At 38.2% G+C, this 22,089-nt stretch overlaps 1 protein-coding gene across 4 annotated transcripts in view; it reads left to right on the top strand.

The window, feature by feature from the left end:
• Positions 1-22,089, top strand: part of RIT2 (Ras like without CAAX 2) — a 215,521-nt gene that overhangs the window by 81,331 nt on the left and 112,101 nt on the right. For all 4 annotated transcript variants that reach the window (XM_074532671.1, XM_074532672.1, XM_074532673.1 and 1 more), the window contains exon 4: positions 9,481-9,672. In XM_074532671.1, the coding sequence (XP_074388772.1) occupies positions 9,481-9,672 (192 nt within the window). The remainder of the gene's footprint in view (positions 1-9,480; positions 9,673-22,089) is intronic.

Raw genomic sequence — 22,089 nt, forward strand, 5'->3', positions numbered from 1 at the left:
TGAATACAGAATAGTGAGTGCATATAAAGTGCTCTGCAGTTGGGGAAGGGGCAGTGAAATTGTCACCCATCAGTGCTCAGGATGCAAAGGAATACTGACACCTGTTTTTCACAAGGCTTAGTCCTGCACAGTCTGTGACTGAGAGCAGTGCCAGATAGCACAGGAAGCAGCATCACAGCTGAAAAGGGAAGGGGAACCTGAATCTATAAGCCCACTTGTGGGAAACAACATGGTTTCACTGATGGTGAAAATAGATCGTGTCTAACAATGATTTAAAGTCAATAAAAAAATAACGTCACAAATCCATTATTTTCAGACAGGGTGAAAGCTTAACATACCAGTTCAGAGCCTCAGACTCATTTGGATGAAGATGAGAGCAATGTCATCATGAATTACCCTGACTGAGCAATCCATATTAAGAAACTGCTATCTTTATTTTTAATTAATTTCTCTTTACATTCAGAACATTAGTTGTGCATAAAGTCTCTTCTGTATTCAGAGATAAGCGATGTATTAACCAGTGGGAAGGAATCCATCTCTTTCCATGAGAATACATTAGTTTTTAGAAAGAATCCTGAACTGAGGTATAATGCAGCATCATCTCTTTTCTGGGACTGAAGATCCATTTCTGTAGTAAGCAGGTTTCTGTTGAAGAACACAAGTATAGGGGAAATCAGGAGGGGAAAATAATTTTAGAAAGTTTTCAGCCAAATTTTGTGAAAATCATGAATGCAAATCTATGCTTGAATTTCATAATCAGTGCATGCCTAATTGTGTTTCTTAAGTTGCTGATCATCCATTCAGTTGACTACTCAGCTTGGACAATCTTCTTGCCCATAGACAAGGTCTTGAGGTGCTGTCAATCGCTCTGCCCAGGTGAGTTTACCTGGAAAACCCCTAAGAATCAGCAGCTAAAATAAAATGCTGCTATTTGTCACAGAAATGGATATCATACCTGTGTCTTCCAGAAGGAACACCTGTCATGAATACTCTTCTTCTTCTGTTTACCTTTCCAGGTAAATAAATCATCTTAAACAGGGAGTTGCCAGTTGTCTTCTAAACTACAGACTAATTTCAGAGCCAGTCTGAGCTTCATCCATTCCCAGAGCTAAGAAAAGACTACTGATTTTGTCCAAAGTGGTGTTTGTAATATTGCCCTGGAAGGCAGTCAGATAAAGCTCAGAAAGTCATTAGTCTTCAGAGAGTTTGGACTGAATCTTTTTTATCTTCATACTTCTCCCACCATCAGTGATGTGCATTTCGTCCCCAGTACAAATTCACAGAAGAAAAGGAATATTGCTGTTTTACAACAGAAGCAAGGATTCTTTCCTGTAATTACAAGGCGTGAGACACTGACTGATCATTAATCAAGGGACTGATTATTATAATAATCCACTGCAAGCTCATGGTCTAATTCTCATTTATACTAATCCCACTTTGAACTGCTCCTGAATCATTACTAGAATGGGCCAAAGGGGTTGTGAGAGATGGGTTTGATGCTCAACCAGAGCAGTGTAGAGAATTGAAGAGGAAAAGAATCCATCTCTGCTCTCCCGTGTTTAAGCCAGAGCCCGTGCATTTTCTTTGGTCTGTCTCTGAGCTGTTACTCAGCTCCCTTCCTTCCTTCCTCCCATGATGTGGCAGATGGTTTGGGCTGGCACAGGTTGCTGAGTACCACCTGCTGCAAATTTTTCGCTCTCTTTTTCCGTGTAACTCCTTTTGCTGTTGTTGTTGTTGTTATTGTCATTTGCAAAGGGTGGCTGGAAATAAGACGGAGGCAAGAAGAAAGTGTGAAGTGATGTTGATAATGTTCTGTGCTTTCTTGTTTTTCTGCTGTGTCATTGCCGGGGACCTGTAGCTGGTGCAGGCAGGGCTCCTGCAAGGAAAAGCAGCAGGTTGGGAACTTTGGCTTCTGTGGTGGAAAAAGTGCACCTTTATTATCTCATAATGTTACCCAACTGTCCTGGTTTAGGGCAAATTTGTTAAAGAATCTGCAAAGGAGGGCCCCTCCAGAAACCGAAACCCCCACGGCCCCTCCCCGAACCGGTTCGGGAAAAAATTCCTTGGAGAGAGGTGGAAAGAACCTGTTTATTTGGCAGACACAGCACCCCCCAGCACACAAAATGAACAATATCAGATGACACCGCTCTGAGAAAGATGACAATATCAGAAAGTCTGTTTCGGGGGTGGTTGCTCTGTTCTCAGTCCCTCCGGCACTGGGCCAGCCGCTGCAGCCGAACCTTCGGTGTTCCTGGGTCCCAGTCCGGAGCAGGTTCGAGATGGTCACAGAAACAGGAGAGGAGAAACAGTTCGGGAAGGAATGTGGACTGTTAGCTAGAACTAGCTAATAAGCAGAGGCAGAAAGCAGAGCAGAAGCAAGAGCAGAAAAAGGGAGCAAGCAAAAACAGCAAGCTGAAGCAAGAAGAGAAAAAACAGCCCTATGTATTGCTCGTCTCTGTGTCCCTGATAAGAGAAACCCAAACAAAACTTTCACTCTTCAGAGCCGGTCTTAAAGGCACAGAACAGATGAATGGGGATACAAGCATCATAATGTCACCCCAGGACACCAACACATGCTGAGGAGCAGCATTTCCCACTGCTGAGCGTTGTGAAGGAAAAAATCCTCTATTGGCTTTAGGCATTAGATGCTACATTATCTTGATCTTTTCACTCCACTGGAAACGAAACAGCCTTGCAGAAGCTAAATGAAAAGTCTAAAACGGAGAGGAGGAGTAGCCTTATCATTCAAATGCATGGAGGATATGACTGGGCAGGGCCTGGCTGAAATTGTGGACATCAGAGGCAGGGCTCTCCATTTGGTCTCTGTCAAGGCAGTCAGAGAGGCACAAAAGAAAAGCACCCCTGGCAACTTAAACACTTCCCTGAGGATGGGCTGAGTTACTCTCTGGAGTCAATCATATCTCTTTAATGACTATAGAGAGAGGGAGTTGAAAATTAAATAAAGAGATGATTCTAAATTTGGAATACCTGACTACCTCTTCAGGAGGCAGAAACCACACTTAATAAAGTCTTTTGCATCTAGATTAATACTGGTATTATAATGTTTATACGATATCATATCCAGCTAACTTCTTACCTGGATATTTTCTTATTTGAAATGTAACTGCTGCAGGTTTCTTGCGGCTTGCTATTGCAGGTAAGTTTTTAAAGAAATATTTGTTTTTCCCTTCCTCTGCTCACAAAAAAACACACTAAAAAAGTCCATGAAAACCAGATAATTATCACAGCACTTCTCACCAGTGTGCTTTCATTAGGTAAATCTATTTCAAGAGGTAAAAGAAAAGCGCACTTTATGACAAGCAGTGCCAGGTGGATGATATGTAATCCTGACAAAGTCAACTGTGGTGCTTATGTGTGTAAGAGAACTTACTTACAGAGAGATATGGAAGGTTTGCATTTTGGCTTTAAAAAAGATTTGCTGTTAAAAAGTAATATTGTACCATAACGGCAGGAAATATTTCTGGAGACCACAGAAATTTTCAACTTACTTTTAATAGGAAAATTTTGAGTGAACAATGAAGTTTCACATATTTTTATTGTTTTAAGTTTTTCTTCTCTCAGTATTTGAAGATTTTTCCCCTTCTCCTGTCTCCTTTTTGTATTTTGCCATAGATGAATAATATCCTGCCTGTTTGCAAGAATATATCCCACCCCTCAAGTGTTCACTATAAATATGAAAAAAACCCAGTTTATAATAAGAATGACCCCTGTGGTAATCAGGGAGACAGTTTTGATTAAGAACATCTGTTAGCATATTCCTGGTTCTAAAGTCAAGCAGAACACAAGACAAGAAGATATAGAAAGTGACATTCTTCAAACTGTGAGGCTGGCCTCCCTGGGGAGGCTCTGACCTCTTCCAGAGATACAAGCCAAGATCATAAAAAAAAAACAGAACAGACATCAAAATGTGTGGAGTGTGTGTGTAGTTTGAAAAACATGACACTTTTGCTTCGGAGGTGCCGCATCTCTAAATTTCTAAGCACCACCCTTGTGAGGAGTGTGGGGAAGGACTGCACTTGCAAGCTGTGTTTACTGCTCAAACACATCACCACACAATGAAAAAAGAGGGGCAGGAATGGTGACCCTCTGCTCATTGCCTTGTCCATTTTTTTTTTGTTGCTGTTGTTCTTCTTCTTTTATCCTTTTTGGGGCTGGCAAGGCCATCTCTTAGCTATGGGCAACACGGGGATCTGGGAGAAATGGCTTCACTTTAGAGCTCTGCTGGGGTAAAGTGGTGATGTGGGAGATGCTGCCTCTAAACAACTTCTGTTCTGAGCTGCATAAAAGCTTTTCTAACCCAGCACTCATTCTCCAGCATCGTTCAGGAGGAAATACTTAGGAAACAGCAAAGAATAAACTGGCTTTGTGTGAACTTTATATACATCATTCCAGACTCTTTTAGACACTGAGGCAGGGCTGTCCTGAGCTGAACATGAGACCCAGACTAATGTTTGGTGATAATACATAGACCAACCTTTCCTAAGGATCTGGGTATCTAAGTATAGTGTGACTTTACTGCTCAATGACTTTGTTTCCTCTTCTGGACACATTAAGATACTGATCTTATTTGGAAAAGATTCTGATTTCTAATGAAAAAAACCCCAACATATAAGTTCTATTTACATTTCCATGATAACAGTATGAATTTTAAAATTAATAAAAAATACTGCTTTCCATGAAAAAATTTCTCTTGCTCATTACGAAATGTGAGATAAAAGAGTATCAATCAAGATGAAGGAGAGAAAACAGAGGTTAGGCATATTCTTTTTGCTAAGTTCTTGCTTAAAAGCTGCTGGAAAAAGCAAGACTATACAGGACGACAAAATGTGGAAATAGGAACGCTCTCCCAAGTGTAGGTATGGAAGTATTTCTTCAGTGTGAATGGATTGGATTATAAAAGAAAAAGTGTTGGTAGAATTGAGACTTTTTAAAGATTAAAAGGCAATGGGATAGGTTTTTACAGGTACACTGGCAATTGCACATAGGTCAGGAGAAATGTGGGGTTGCCTCTGGAAAAAGTGAGTGTCCTAATGATGAGGGAAAATGTACAAATGCACTCAAGGCTTCCTCTCTCCCCATCTTCAGGAACAAGCTCTGCTCTTATGCCTCCCAGGAGAGTTAGAGGAAGAGGGATTAGAGGGGGATAAATTAGGGAGAAGGGAACCAAGGTGGGTGTAGGCATGGATCCATGCTTGGATAAGACATATCCAAGCACGTTGAGGAAGCTGATCAACATCATTGTGAGTCTGTTCTGACACCTGTGAAAAATCATGTCAAATGCCTGATCACTGAAGAAAGGCAAATGTGACATCTCTCTAGGAGCAACCTAACCATCAAGAGACTTTCCTGTCAGCATTCTTCAACAACAGGTAGAAATATATAGTCTTATGAGGATTAGTGGATTTAATTTTTTTCTGCATTCAATTATACTGGAAAAAGAAAAGGAAAAAGTTATGCTCCTTTCTTTCAACTTTTAGAAAAATTTGTTTTGTTTCTGTCCAAACTTGATGCTTGTTCTCAAGTATCACATCTCCTAAGAATAATGATGATTTGGTTTCAAAAGAGTTTTTACCACACTTTTCAGTTAAGCCTTAGTCATAATACACAGGAGAGTATTCAAGATTGATGTCAAGCTGCAAAGTGCTGTAAGCATGACAAATCTTCACTTTAATTTTCAGAATTGATTTCCTTTTGAGGGGGTGTGATTTCCTTCTGTCTTTACCCCTTGGCATTTAATGACTTGGGAATGTTTTGTATTTTCCCTTTATTGAGTAGAAATTTGTATCCAGTACTATTCCTGACTGATTTTTAAGAGGTCCTTTTTACAGCAGGAAAAAATTAAAGAAGATTTTAGTGTGACAGATGCACAGCCTCTTTTATAGGGGATAAAATATAATAATAAAACTACTTAAAAATCTGTAAAACCTTGGGTTTTGTCTCTACATCTGAACATTCACAAAATCCAGGTCAACTTGAGTTTCAGTTCTGTTTGCTGTAGATAAACATGAAAAAAGTCGAATCTGAAGTAAGACTTGAACTTAAAAATTAACAAAGAGATGTAATTTCTTCTTATTCCTTTGTCCTTTTTGTATAATATGCATACAGATTTGCAAAGATTTTAGTGTATTTATTAATAAATAAATTTATTCTTTCTCTTAGTATATATTATTATGTTGAAATTCCTAGTGAAGAGGTAAAAAAAAAACAAAACACTTCTTTTGAAATAAAAAACCAGGCTCATTCATGTTTGATCTTGGAGTCCTTGACTTTGTACTGAGCAATTGTACCAAGGGAAAAAAGCTGAGAAATGAATGTCAACATCAAAAAATTGCAATGGAAATTACTAGCTGAGTTAACAACAGAAAGCCAATTCTATGTCCTCATCCAGTTTGCACAGAATATTTAATGCCTCTGAAAATGGATCATTTCAAAAATGACACTAAAGTATTTTGCCTGTTTAGTCTAATTTATCAGCGGTAATAACGTGTCATAATAAAAAATTGCATAGGTAAACTCATTCTTATCCTGAAAGTTTTAACTGTGCCCTGGCATGAACCAGAATGTGTAGGTAGATGATTCTGACTCAAAAGTGTCAGTCCTAAATGCTGAGAACTTTGTCCCTTTGGAATGATTCCGTGTGTGAAATTAGGAATCCAGGGCCTCCTGTCAGTCAGGGAAAGCCATTAAGCATCCCTGGGGAGTGATCCTGGGAGTACTCGTGCTCCAGAACATCACTTACTGTGAGCAACTTAAACAGGGATGTGTGACCTAATTCCTTCTTGGTTTGCCATAAATGGCTATAAATGAGTGTACAAAGCTCTGAGCACTTCCTAGAGGTGGATCACCTCACTTAAACAGAGCTCATTCTTTGTAAAAGGTTGTGCAGGGCTGTCATGCAGTGGTACAGTAGTTGATTTATGGAATTTCTAACTCAAGGAGACAGGTCATCTGGGCTGGGCGTTGGGTTCCACATGAAAGCATGTACTTTTAGCTATCAGCTCCACTCAGTTGTACAAACCCTCTAAAAATAAATATTAGTTGCAAAAAATGGCTAATCAGATAACTAATGGTATAACTATTTTCCAGCATTAAAAGCGGCCTGTAATCCATTAATGGCATTGAATTGTTTACCATCTTTTACAAGGACAGCTTAGACAGTGGACTGCAGCTGCATCACCAGCTACATTCAAAAACCTAATCCACAAATTTAACTTCTCTGGAGGGTTCCATTGTCTGCTCAGCCTGAAGGAATCTGGACTAGTTCTGTTCCTCCTATAAAGGAGACCACCCTCCTAAAAATGGTGTAGAAGAGTTCTAAGGTGTAGCTATGATATTTTCTGAAACACTTTTTCCTTAAGATTTTTTCTCCTGAGAAGCTGGAGGCCTCAGGAACAAAATGTAAACAATGGTTATCTGCTGCTGTGGAATGCACAAGGTGCATCTGTGATTGGTCTCATGTGGTTGTTTGTAATTAATGGCCAATCACAGTCAGCTGGCTCGGACTCACTGTCTGAGACTCAAATCTTTGTTATCATTCTCTCTTTTTCTATTCTTAGCTAGCTTTCTGATGAAATCCTTTCTTCTATTCGTTTTAGTATAGTTTTTATATAATATGTATCATAAAATAATAAATCAAGCCTTCTGAAACATGGAGTCAGATCCTCGTTTCTTCCCTCTTCCTCAGACCCCGGTGAACGCTGTCACACTAAGGGACTGATGCAAAGAGGAGAAAATCAGGGTCACATGGGATGGGGGCTGCAGTGAGATCTTTGTTCTGGTGTGAAAGCCTGGGGTCTGAGGGCAGATAATGGATTTAATGACTGTGTTTAATTATTAGCACTCCCTTCTCTCAACATGGAGGCTTTGAATGTTATGCATAGTTTTTTATTGCGTCATTTATTAATCCAGTAGCTATCTAATGTAGATGTCTGGAAGAGACCTGGGAACAGAGACACAGCTCTGTTCAGTGTCTTGTCCAAACCATAGAGTGTGGAATCCTTTCTGTTTGATATCTTCAGTGTTCAGCTGCCCCACTGCTTGCATATCCGCTTTCCAGAGGATAGGGTACGTTATGACCTGACCTACTCTGTCTTGTAGCTTTGTAGTTAATAAACACTCCTGGGGTTCTATGGGGTGATAATTCAGAGATTTTCAAATTCTGAGTAAGTCTCAAAGCAGAATCCTACCCTTAAATTGCCTATTAGTCTGCCATTTTGAAGCTTAGTTGGATGAACTTATTCCTGCAGCAGGTGGAATGTTTTGGATGATATATAAAGCCCTTGGGTAAAAGATACATCATAAATAAATGATAATGGTCAACATGAAAGTCTATTCACAGCAAGTATTGTCAATCAACATGAGCAAGTATTGAGAGAGATTTAAGGTTGAGACTTTTAAAAGAGCATAAGAAACCTATTTCCCTTCAATTTTCAGCAAAGGCTGAGGATATATATATGTAAACTAAACTGTTTTAAAAAATCCTAAATTCTCAATAGAGTAAAAAATACAGGATTTTATGCTGCATGCTGCTGCTCATAGAAATGGTCCAATGTTGATATGTGCATTCCTTTTTTATCAGACCTTCCTGCATCTTAATATCTCTGGAGAACTGATTCTGTCAGGAGGATTCTGATCCTGACCGACTGTTGCCATGGTATTGGGTTATTCTGGGCTGTGATCAAGAAAAACAAACAAACTTGAGAAAGATACTGTCTTTAAAACATATTCTCAAGCAACAGTGCCTAAGATGAGTTTTTGAAAACTAAATCTTGATTTTTTGTACAATGTGGCAGTAATTAAAAGCTTCTGAAAAAAACCATACCAGTAACAAGAAGCACTGCTGTGACAATAAACATAAAATGATAAAAATGCAGGAGGAGGAAATGGGGCCAATTCTTGCACTGTTTAAAATTGTTCATTCTCATTTAATGACATTACCACACACTGAAGTGAAACCTCCGTCTTTTCTGAGACCCTTTAAAAAAGTAGAACTTTTTACAGATCGGATCCCTGTTGTCTTTTTGATGTTACTGAGCTTTTGAATTGAGTGCATAATAAGGAATTTGTACCTGTTTCCAATTCCTAGGTAGTAATATAGTTTCTTCTACACCCGTTAATATTCATTCTGTGGCAAGTCACCTGTTTGTACTGGCAGCACTGAAGAAATTTCTGATAATACATGAAATAGTATTTTCTGTATGCAGGCACTTGCATAATAAGTTCATATTTTTAGAGGACAGAGCTCCTTTGATGGGAAGAGAAAAAGTCCTAAGAGAAATCCTTATTATTGGGGTTGATGAACCCGGAAGGATGCACAAATTCCAGCAAGGAGTGTTTACAAGGGTAATACAAGCAATATGAATTTATGTAGGGAACCGGGGAAGTTTTCTGCAAGTTTGTTATTTACAGATGGATAATTTTGTTTGCCAAATTACTGAGCGTGTTCTTCCTGCTCTGCAGGCAGAATTCACAGCCATGAGGGACCAGTACATGCGAGGTGGAGAAGGCTTCATTATCTGCTATTCCATCACAGACCGCCAATCCTTTCAGGAGGCAGCTGAGTTTAAGGAGCTCATTTATCGTGTCCGGCACACCTACGACATCCCCGTGGTGCTGGTGGGAAACAAAATAGACCTCGAGGAGTTCAGACAGGTAAGAGGCTTCTCTGCTGGTTCTGGCTTGGCTTTGCTTGGCTGCCTCAGGGGTTTCTGCAGCATATGTTGTGCAGGGCTACTGAGAATTATCAGTGCAAGAAGAGGTTTAATCAGAGAGCAACAAATTTGTAATGAATTAAAGTCTTTGTGGTGTCTTTCATTCATATATTGGGTAACTTGAAGCAGCCTTGGCAAATCAAATCTAAATTTTCTGGTTTTACTCGAAAAACTTTGAGTACCATTGTCAAAAGATTTATATATATTCCATGAATATATATATATGAATATGTTGAATATAACATAGAAAGAAGTTCAACCAGGACCTTTGTAAAAAAATACCTTTGGTTTCTTTGACATTGTCAGCCGTTAAACAGAGGTTTGTTTTTTTCCCCAAACATAATAGATTTGATTAAATGTTTTTCAACCTCAGATTGAAAAAAAAAAAAGTTAAAAAAAAGAAATATATGAGAGACCACATTTGCCTGAAGACCCAGTGACTGTGCCAGCAGAGTGTTCAGCTAAAAAGGGGACATGCAAGACTTGAATTCACTTTGATTCTTTTACAAGATTTCAGCTACCACCACCTAAAGAGCAACCGAATTTTTTCAACTACAAGGTCAATGACTGTGGCTCTCTCAATGTCTTTAATAATCTTTGCTTACTTTTTTCTTTTTGCTTCCTCTTTATTGCTTCTTCTTTCTTTCTACTTCTTCTTAATTGTTTTTGCTGGTGAGCTAGACAGAGATCACATTAGAATGGCTTGGTGTACTGAACAGAAAATATCTATGACTAGAACTGCTTTAAAATATCTGACTTCTGTGCAGGCATATGTAGCACTTAAATAAAATGGTGTTCTTTTGGTTCATTAGCATCTGTGCTCACCAATCCTGTCTGCTCTTTTCCACTTATCCTGTCACTCTTCTCCCCATTTGGTTGTCTTCTTATTGTACCTGAAGAAAATCCAAGACAACAGTGAGCTTGAAATTAGTCTTAAAGATCTGATTATGTACATTTAAAACATCACATGTGTTTTCCAGATCATTGGCTTCCTCCCCAAATCAGGCTGTGACAAATCCCTGGTGGTGACAATCCAGCTGCAGTTTAACAGGGGCTACAAACACGGATGCCAGAACAGAAGGGGAGGGATGAGGTTTTGGAGAAGGATGTGGATTTAGTTGTTTCCTGAGAGAACTGGACATTCACTTGACCCCAAAGCAGGATATAACTGATTATCAACAGCTACCCCTAGATGAGGTTTCAGCAGTGCTCTATCTCCTAATTGGTATGAAGACTCTTGCATCAATCTTTGGCACTATCTCTTTCTGATGTCAACTTTTGTTGAACTTTTATATTTTAATCTCTGTCAGCACATATAAAAATATATGCTGCATTTAAATACTTTTACATGGTCCTTTGTGATCTTGTCTGGTCTCACAAACAGGAAAATTACTGCTCATGAATGTCTGGATTGGATTTCACCTGCAGCATTTTACCTAAAGGGGCATGGGGGGCTTTTGGGCATAATATTGTAAACTAAGCCTGTGAGATGTGATAAACACACTAAAAAGTGTTCTATGAAGTCACCACTGATGATCCTGCCTGAATATGTGAACAAGGAAAATTCAAATTGTGGCCCTAAATTTTTAAAAGTTTTCAATGAAACAGAATTTAGGCCTTCAGAATGTTTTCCTCCACAAGCCCTCTACTAATGCCAACACATTTGGCAGTGTCAGAAGGGTTTTCTCAAATACAGCAATCCAGACTTTGACACTTAGTAAGGTAGTGTAAAGCAGATATCTTCCTTTAAAAAAAACCTTTGAATATGACTATGTGTTCATTAGCAAGTATTATGAACCAACAGTAGAGAAAAGCAACTTTTTATGGAGTCCATATTTTTATTTTTGTGTATTATTTTGAAATTTTGACTGTCTCTACTCCATGGCCGTTGTCTGCATATTTAGTTGGTGCTGAGGTGTATAAGTCGTGCTCCTAGAATGTATCTTCACTTTAATTTCATCCATTTCAGATTTCACTCCACAGTTCAAAGCAAATCCTGGTTAAGTGTGGGTGAAGAGCAGATACTGCCCTGAGAACCTTCCTGACCTAAACTGTGTGGGATGACACTTCTGTGCCCGGCTTTAAGCACATATTAATGCTTTCCAGTGTTTCATTATTTCAGAACTGGGAGATGAGGCTGTGCTCTATGTTTAACAAATACTGAAATAAGTTTTATCTGTGCTCCCTGGTAAGGTTAAGCTATATCTAAGGAACTGGACAAGCTCTGGGAAGGCAGATTGAAAGGGTTCTCTTCAAGGTCGTGCACTGTGGTTACAGCTTCATTAAAAGCATTTGGATGGTGGAGAGTGACAGCCAGCTAACTCTGGAGTGACAGGCAGCAATGAGCTGGTGATGTAGGGCATTAACATATCAATGAACAAACAGGGAGGTACACAAGCACATCAAATTCAAAGAGCTGAAAAATAGTAGGTGTCAGAATGCAATCAGCCAGGTTGGAATTTGACCAGGGCACCAGGGATAATATTATTGCTTTGTTTAATGACATTTTTCTTCTACGAGTTTCATTAAAACAACTGTATTGTTATTAATGTTATTTCAGGACATAACACTGAGTTCAACATTCGTGAGCATCATTTGCATTTAATGACAATTCTGCAACAATTAGATGGGCTGTAGTGGCTTGGCCAGACAGAGCTGTTGTCTGAAATGTGAATCCCTACACAGTACAGTTAATGATGTATGCTGCTTTCTTCAAATCTATCAACAAGAGTACTAGAAAAAATTATTCTGCAATTAAAATTGTGATTTAAGAGAAACACTGCTGAAAACCAAAACCCAATGAGTTTATTATTTTTAAATTATATTTTCATTTTATGATGGCTTCAGTGAAATTATAGTTTTTATCTGTGCATGTGATGTCTAACGTTCTGTGCTTCTTCTTAAAGCAAGTTTTGGTTATATTCACCAGCCCAAAGAATAAACACTTTCAATTTTCTCTGAACAAGATGGGAAAAATGGGAAAAATTGTGCAAAAACTAGATAGAAAAGAGAGTAAATCATTATCTTGATGTTTATGTGGTGACAACATGCCCTCCATCCCCCTCCAAACAGGCATGAATTTTTTAGGCATTCACAGAATCATGGAATGGTTTGTGTTGGAAGTGACTTCAAAGCTCATGTCATCCCAAGCCCTCTGCCATGGCTGAGAGCACCTTTCACCAGACCAGGTTGGTCCAAGTCCCATCCAACCTGGTATGGAACATTTATCCATGTCCATTCCCTGATTTTTCAGCCATTGCTCAAAGAAACACTTAATTATTATATGCATTCTATTCCATAGCTATTTGATAGAAAAATACAGAACTAAATTATTAGGTAACATTTTAATTTCAGTGTTTTCAAACAGCAAAGTCATTAGATCAGTAAATGTATGCTTGTATGTCTTTAATTATCATCAGGTTTCCAGAAACATGTAGGACCAGCTGTTCAAAAATGCTGATACTTTCACTTTAGATAATGATGATACTTTCACCTTGTCTCTTTACTCCAGATGAACACCTGATTCACACTGTTTAAAACATGTGTAACAGAGAAGTATCTAATTAGAACATATTCATCTTTAAAAAATACATTAAAGCTATTCAAGCCCATGCCATACTAACGTTAATTTGCAGCCATACTAACGTTAATTTGCAGATTTATATAAAAAATTAATAGTTAGGACCAGTGGCATTACTGAAATGTTGTTTAGAAAATATACAAAAATGTTAACCTACTAATCACTCCAAAATATTAATTATATTGAGAAATTTAGAGGGGAACTAACTACTCCAGATCCTTTTAATAATGTACTGTAAGTCTGAGCTGAAAAACATTATTTCTATAAGCTGTTTTGAACTCTTAATGTAGATGTTAAAGCCCCTGTGGAAATTCTAGCCATGAAGAAATATCACAGCCTTCATGGAGCAGTTTTTCCTAGATTTGGTTTTTTTTTGACCCCAGAGGAATTGGCTGTGGGCTCAGTTGAGTCCATGGATAATATGCTGATGTCCATTTTCTCTGAAGTTAGGAGGGCAGCTCATGTTTCTTCCAGCTCCTGGCCTCTCTGGGAAGCCTGTCATCAAAGCTATTAGTTTTTCCAGTATGGTTTTTCTCCTGAAAAGAATTATGCAGTTGTTTACCTTTCCACCCATAAGTTGTCCTACTGGTTTCAAGCAAAACTCTGAGAGCAACAGTGCCTTTGAAAGCATTTCCCTCTACAACCCCCTCCTTTAGTAGGAAATAAAAAATCAACATGAGATCTGCCTTTTCCATCCAGAAGTGTAGTGGTGGAACAAGGGGAGTGTGTTCAAAGTGAAAAAGAGTAGGTTTAGATCAGATGTTAGGGGGAAATTCTTCCCTGTGAGCGTGGTGAGGTCCTGGCACAGGTTGTCCCATCCTTGGGAGTATTTAGGGCCAGGCTGGACATGGCTTGGAGCACCCTGGAGCACTGGAAGGTGTCCGTGCCCAATGGGAAATGGGAAAATGGGGGTCTTTAATGTCCCCTCCAACCCAAACCATTCTGTGGTTTTGTGATTCTATGATTTAACAGAGAGCAATGTATTACTTGGAGTGCAAATGTATTACAGAGCTTTCATTGTAATCTTTCCCCCGAAGTTTTATTATACCAGAAGTTAATTTTTAAACCAGGATTACAGTGAGTTTTTGTGATCAGAACCAGCTGAATATTCTCACTTCAATGAGATTTTACTCTGTATTTTGCTCAAGACAGGGCGACTGGTTATCAGACAGTGTGAATGTCAACTTTTAGGTTTTCATTTTGACAGTTGCTCTATTTTCACGCTTCTCAAACCTTGAAATATCATTTGAGTCTGAGACAGACAAAAGTTTTTGTTTTGTTTTGTTTTGCTTTGCTTTGTTTTTGTTTAGCTTTATTTTCTTAAAAATTTGTTTTGGTTTGGTTTCTTCTGCGTGACTAACTTTTTGGTATATATATCAAAAAATTGTCAGTTTGTACCTTCTGGTGCCTGGTTGAGACACCGAAAATACTTCAAGTATATGATATTATATTTTCCTTTTATTTTTATTTTTCAGTGCATGACTATGAAACACTGTTTACTAGATGCTCCCTTACTCATATTATGAATCATGAATCTGTAGTATTACGAATTTCTTACCTTAGCATCAGGCTGAATTCTCTTTCTTTTGGGATTAAAACTCCTTCGAAATTTGTAACTGTACTTTATCACCAACAGTTCCACTTTCTCTTGAAAATATTAAGTGTAAGGTAGGTAGAAGTGTCTGTACTGAGGAAAGATTCTTGTTTCCCATTATTCAGACCAATGTCCTACACAAAGAATGAATGGTTTCAATTTTCCTTCTGAACTTGAACTGCAAGTCAAGGAAAATTAATTTTTTGCTGCTTATTAACAATGAATAGTATACATTTGAGTTAATTACAGACATTGTAAATTGTGAGATTAAATGACTTGGCTAGACTCTCTATAAAATCCATGTAGAAAACCAGGATTTATCACATATCATAGAAGTGTCCCATAAAATGAGATGTATCTGCCTGGGAAGAAGTCTGTCTTGCTGCTGACAGCAGAGGGAGGCTCAGACAGCCATCTTCTTTGCCTTTTTGTGGTGGTGTTTCAGTGAGATGAAAACTTATAAAATTCTTTCTGACACATTTTCAGTTCAGAATCCAAACCTACTGATTCATTCTGTTATTGCTGCTGCTAACTACAGACTGTACTTCTGAACCATACACTCATTTTTTCTTTGATTTTTGAATAAACAAAATCCTAGACAACAACTACAAAACCATAATGGAAGTTTAGCACCTGAGGAGAATATCCCTGGAGGGATTTAAAACCTCTGTGGATGTGGCACTTAGGACATGGGGCAGCGGTGGCCTTGGCAGGGATGGGGGAATGGTTGGATCAATGGCCTTAGAGGGCTTTTCCAGCCTCAGTGATTCTAGGGATCTCTTTATTTGAAATTTTTATTGCATTTTTAATTCATTCTTTCATCCATTTTTATTCCATTTGATCGTTCACTTCCCATGGATATTCATGTAATTCCATTTTCCATCAGTGTCTGATGAAAATCCATTGCATTTGTAAGGAGCTGCCATCATCAGTTACATGCACTTGCCTACATATTTCTTTCTCACATGATATCACATCATATTCTTTGTTTGAGCTTCAAAGTCTGTACAATATAAGCAATTTTTTCTGTTTTGATGGAGCTATGACAGTTGTCTGAATATTTGGAATTAAAACTACTGAAGTTGTCATGGTGTTTTATAATCCTAGAAAACTGTCAGACCTTTGAATAATCACTTTCTTGCATTATCAAAATGCCTATCTGGATTCTGTAAAGTTCTTCTATGACTCTAAATTCTATTTACTTTTAATTGGTTTTGATTTTTCAACATTTCTTTTACGCTTGTCATTGTCCTAAGTAGTCTTTCTCATACAGTTTTTAAAAAAGAATCTTTATAGCATTTTTCCTTCTGAGAAAGAAAGAAAGAAATAAAGAGAAAAAGAGGGAAAGAGAAAGAAAGAAAGAAAGAAAGAAAGAAAGAAAGAAAGAAAGAAAGAAAGAAAGAAAGAAAGAAAGAAAGAAAGAAAGAAAGAAAGAAAGAAAGAGAGAAAGAGAAGGAAAGAAAAAGAAAAAGAAAAAGAAAAAGAAAAAGAAAAAGAAAAAGAAAAAGAAAAAGAAAAAGAAAAAGAAAAAGAAAAAGAAAAAGAAAAAGAAAAAGAAAAAGAAAAAGAAAAAGAAAAAGAAAATGTGGTTTTTCACGTCAATGCAGTTGTAGTAGAAAATTTGGCAGCTGTAATCTTTTGTAAGGAAATTCTATCATTATCAAGAGTCCTTAGCAAATATTAATTTGTACAGAGTTTACCTACCTCCTGTCATTACAATGCTTTCATGTTTCCACAACCTCCCCCAAACCACAGCTTCACATTACCCAGGCTGCAGTAAATGCCATCAGACACACAGACAATTGTAATGAAACTGTTGGCTCATTTCTCAATTTATAATTGTGTTAACCTCTAGTGAACCACTCAGTAAGTCCTGTAATTCCTTCACCATGGAGCAGAAGACATTTGAAGGGGACTAAGATGCAGATAACAAGCTGCTCTGTAGGAGAAGAAACAACAGCAAAACAATAGCTGCACTGCAGATAATAAAATGTTTATAATGTAAAACCTGGATATTCAGAGATAAAACCAAAGACAGCTAATTGCTTGTAGGTGAAGCAGGACAAAGCAGGATGTGTAGCCAGGGGTATACACAGGGGAGGGTGTTGCAAGGTCACTTCACTGCTAGGGATATTAAACAGCAGCACAATTTATATTGTTTTGGAAGGCTCACAATACTTCTTATCTCTACCTGCTTTCACTTCACCATCCACCTCAGAGATTTTTGTTCTCCCCATGTGCTGAATCCTGACTTGGCATGACCGTGTGTGACTTCAGTGGGAGAGCACCTTGGGGGAGAGGTGTGAAGGCACAGGGAGCCTCTCCCACCTCCTGCCTTACTGACAGAGGCTGCTCCCCAAGGTGAACTTGGGCTGAGATTTGTCTGCTTGTCCTACAAATTAACCAGATTGACTCTTGTGAAGGTTTTCATGTGTATTCATGCCAGCAGGACCTTTCTTTGTAACTAAAGCAAGCAAGTCATGTTATAAAACTTCCACACAAAACTCCTGAGGGGCTGGAGGAGGGTTGGGCTTGATTGCAAGAAAATTCAGAGTGCTGCAGCTTTCCTTAGGGTCCCTCAGAGGGAAAGATGTTTGTTACACAATGACCACACAGAGAAGTGCAGCTTGCAAGGGAAAACACAGTGGCATCATTTGTTGGGTGGCTAGTGTTCAATCAGGAGCCCGTACAGATGCCTGTGCTGGATATTTGTTGTGGTTTAACTCCAGCATTCAGCTAGTCATTCATTCCCCTCTGCTGCTGGTGGGGAGGAAAATTTGAAAGCAAACAAAAAAAAAGTAAACACTTTAACAAAAAAAAAAGAGAACTTTAAAAAATTATATGAATGATAATAATAATGGAAAGGAGAGAGAGGAAGGAACAAAGATGGAGAGAAACAAGAGATGTTCACCGCCCACTGATTGATGTTCAGTGTGTCCCCAAGCAGAAATAGGCAGCTCCTGGCCAAATCCCCCCAGTTTATGTCCTGGGCAGGACATTCCATGGTATGGAGTACCCCTTGGGCCAGTTTGGGGCAGCTCTCCTGGCCATGCTTTCCCTTTACTTTTTGTGCACCTGCTCAGGGGCAGAACATTGTACATTAAAAAGCCCTTGCCTGCACTCAGCATTGCAGAGCAACAACTAAATTTCACTGTGTTGTCAACATTATTCTCATTCTAGATCCAAAACACAGCACTCTGCCTGCTACTAAAAGGAAAATTATCTCTATCCTAGATGAAACCAGGACAAAAGAAAACTTGGGAGAAAGCTCATCATCCCTGGAGGAGTCCCATAGCTCATTTTTCACCAGCATAGGAAGGTGTAAGGAAAGAGCTGCAGGTGGCTCTCACTCCACTTCTTTCCCTGCTCCAGGGCTGAGTGCAAAATGACATTTTAATAATCTTCCATGTATTTGCCAAAGCCTTAATTTCCCTGTGAATCTTGCTCTTGAGCAGTGTATACAAGCCAGGCATCAACAGAGGAGGAAGAATCAGTCCAAGCTTACTGATTCATTCTGTTATTGCTGCTGCTAACTACAGACTGCAATTCTTAACCATGCACTCATCTTTTCTTTGATTTTTGAATAAACAAAATCCTGGGACCTCACCACAGAAGGCAGAGCAGACTAGGGCACAGCTCTGCCCCTCCACCCTTCAGGCTGGAAGAAACACAACTGCAGAATTTATCCTGACATTTTCCCCACTGGGGCACACATGTAAAGGATCCAACCTTTACATACTTGTTGCTGTTTTTACAGCAGCAAAATCAAGGTTTCAGCCCAACCCTTACATGTTTAGAACAGTTCCATTTCAAGAAACTGTTTGAGCATATGCTTAATTAGGGTGGAAATAATGCAAGTTTTTCAAAAATGAACAGATTTTTTCAATTTAATCTGTACTTGAGTGAAGACATCCTGAAAGTGAGACAGTAAAAAACAACTTTGTAAAAATAAAAATACCCTTCCAAAGTGTCATATTAATATAGACAGGCAAAAAGTTGGTTTTTTGTACAAAAATGTGAATTTCTGGGAACGAGGATAGCTTCCTATGTGTTTTTTGCAGTAGGAGGTCAAACCACTTGAAAGTAGAAACTTTGCCAGAATTTAATTACAGCTCATTATGGTATTATTAATAATAAGAGCATGACCTAGCATTTAAAGAAATGAAGATTAATCAGTTTAATCATCTTTGATTTTTTCAGATGTGCTTGTATTATCGTCTTAATGACTCACTTTTTTTTTCCCAGATGAGTTAGGAAGTTAGAGAGATTTGTTTTTAATCATATCTAACAACTTGCCTAAGACTAGTAACTTTAGTTTAACACAGTGTGACATTGTTTAAGTTGCAGTCATAAAAACAAAAATTAAAAATGTCCCTTATCCCTCTCACCTCCCAAAAACACAGTATAAAAAAATAAATTAAGGGGAAAACATGTGTTAATACCACATCCATGATATCCAAATTTTACTATATAAAATCTATGGAAAAATGGCAGCTTCAAAACCTCTGAGTAAATTGTTTGATATAACATAGTTATTTAAAGAAGATCCAGGAAATCACCAATTTTAAAATTACATTAAAGCACATTATTGCACTTGAAACTCAAGATGTTAAATGTCTACAAAACATCAAAATTTGGGATTCACTGTTAGTCATTTACATTACTAATCAGATATTTTTGTGGATCAGAACCTCAGAGACTCTCTGGGTATTTGGGTATGGTGCATTGTTTATTTGAAATTAATCTGTATTGGGTTTGATACAGCTCAGCTTTCTCATCCACCTTCTCCTGATGAGTATTGCTTCTAAATCAAGAAAAGGATGGACCTCCATTCTACCACTACTGTATTTATTTCCTCTGTCACTCAGGAAATGTTCTTACTCTCTATTTCCATCTATGTCATTTTTTCCACTGACTACAATTAAAAATGTTAATAAGGAGAAAAATATGTCTTATCAATTTTTTTTAGTAATCTGGTACAAGCCCTGACACACATATGCAGTTTTCTGTGTGCTTGTGTCTGTCTGTGTGTTTTAACACAATAATTTATCACCAACATTGTGCTCAGTACAGGATATTCATCAGCACCACGGGCCACCCCTGGGGTATTCCTGTCATAAATAGTTCAACACTGAAACTTTGAATTCACTTTGCATTTTCTCTGAGGTGGTGGTAGTAACACATAATGATGCGACTAATATAATGTCTTGGTAAAAAAAAGTAAAATTTGCCTTGGTTCCCTAGATTCCATTCATTTCTACATCTTACAATTTCTTAGATTTTATAACCTGAGGAAGCATGAGGTGGTTGTTTTGTTGGGTTTTCCACCCAGCCTGTCCTAAAATCAGAGTGATATTATGTCAGATGTGCTTAGTCTGGGGCGACCTAAACTGCAGACCAAACCTTGTGACCTTCCTATCATTGTTTAAAATCTTCCTAGCAACTTATTTAAACCTCACAACAGCTACTGTCACCAAGTCCTGGAGTATTTTCCTCTGATGCCAAACCCCAGGATTATTCTGGGTGCAGGTGGTCAGACTGAGAGGAATGCTCAAATCTGCAGAGTTATCCAGGCATTTTCACTTCATTCTGAATTGATGCAGGAATGTGGGAGTCAGGGGGCTTCCCTCTGATCTGTTTTGCTCTCTTTCTCTCTTTCTTCTTGTATGAAGAAAACTGTGTGGATTAGATCCACTAAATTAAAAAAAAATATAGATCTTTTTCCCTAATTGTTTTCATGAATCAGTTAATTGTTAGAGGTCAGGGGGAGATTGAAGGTGTTTGTGTAGTCAAAGAAGGAAATAGAAGAGGAGGCTGAAAGTGGAGATGATTTATGTTTTCCTTGGAGTGAAAGGAGCACTTTGAGCACTCTCCAGACCTGTGGCCTCTGGCTTGGACTGGGGTACAGACCCATGAGGCTCATTTCCCAGTGCCATCCACTGGAAAAATGCTGCTCACGGAGAAGCTGTATTCCCTTTATACCCCATTTTCTATCCCATCTGAAGTGAGTCAGATGTTTTCACTGATGATTGCCTGTGACTACAAGATGACTGGTGATGGCAGGTAAACTTTTCGAGATTATAATGCTCTCAAAACCAGAGGGAGTTAGACCTTGAGAATTGTTTGATTTTATTTGGAGGATCTGCAATGCTGAGAATCCCTGAGATCTGCCAGGAAACAAACAAGCCCCCAGCAAAACCAAAACAAAACAGTGAAACAAAACCAGAATAAAATAAAAAGGAAATCCAAAACAAACAAAGAAACAAAAAAATGGTAGAGTTAAAAAGATCATAGATGGGTCAGTAACCCTTGGTGATCAATGACACTGAAGCCTGGAAGTCCTTTGGGAAACAATCACCACTTCAGACATGGTGACATCTGCAAAAAATTCTGGAGTGCCCAAGTGTAATATAACAATTTTAAAAATTTCATGTTAATATATTCCTGTATTTTGAGACAGAGAGTATGTCACTGTCAGATATCTCTGTTCTTGCTGGGGTTTTAACCTTATTTGATAATAATTTGTGAAGAGAAAGAATATTTTATAGGTTTACATGTAGCAGTTCATTAATTATTGCTTTTCTTTGTTTAAAGCATACACCTCAGCCCTTTGTTTTGTTAGGAGGGAATTTTTGTGTAAGATAATCATATCTTAAAGATATCGTTACACATTTTTGTGTAACGATAATTCCTAGACTAAAAATTTCCATTGAGCTTACTAAATTTCTGGGGAAGAATTTTCTTGTATTCAGTGTTACTTGTTCTTCACTCACTGTGGAATCTGGAGCACAAAGCCATGGCTAGATGGGGCATAATGGTAAAAGTGCCTTTTTACTCTATTCTGAAAATCTTTCCTGACATTCTTAGTAACAGGAGTGAAGAAACTCACATTAATAATCTCTGAATTTTTCTTTATGCCAAAATATGTCCATCTAAGGCACAATTAATTTTTCAGAACTTGCTGGAGAGCCTCCCACTGTTTGTACCATTGTTCTGTGAACAGAGAGACTGACATACTTTCCACTGCTGTCAACCTGGCAACTTTTATTTCATTTAAATTTAACTCACACACACACAAAATACTGCTTTGACTAATTTTAAATCCCTATAATATAAAAATAATTTTATATTTGTCCCGATTGCCTGACATTTTCAATATGGAACGTCTGTAAAAGAGAAATTGG

Source organism: Zonotrichia albicollis, chromosome Z, assembly GCF_047830755.1.
Source record: "Zonotrichia albicollis isolate bZonAlb1 chromosome Z, bZonAlb1.hap1, whole genome shotgun sequence".
Classification (NCBI taxonomy): Eukaryota; Metazoa; Chordata; class Aves; order Passeriformes; family Passerellidae; genus Zonotrichia; species Zonotrichia albicollis.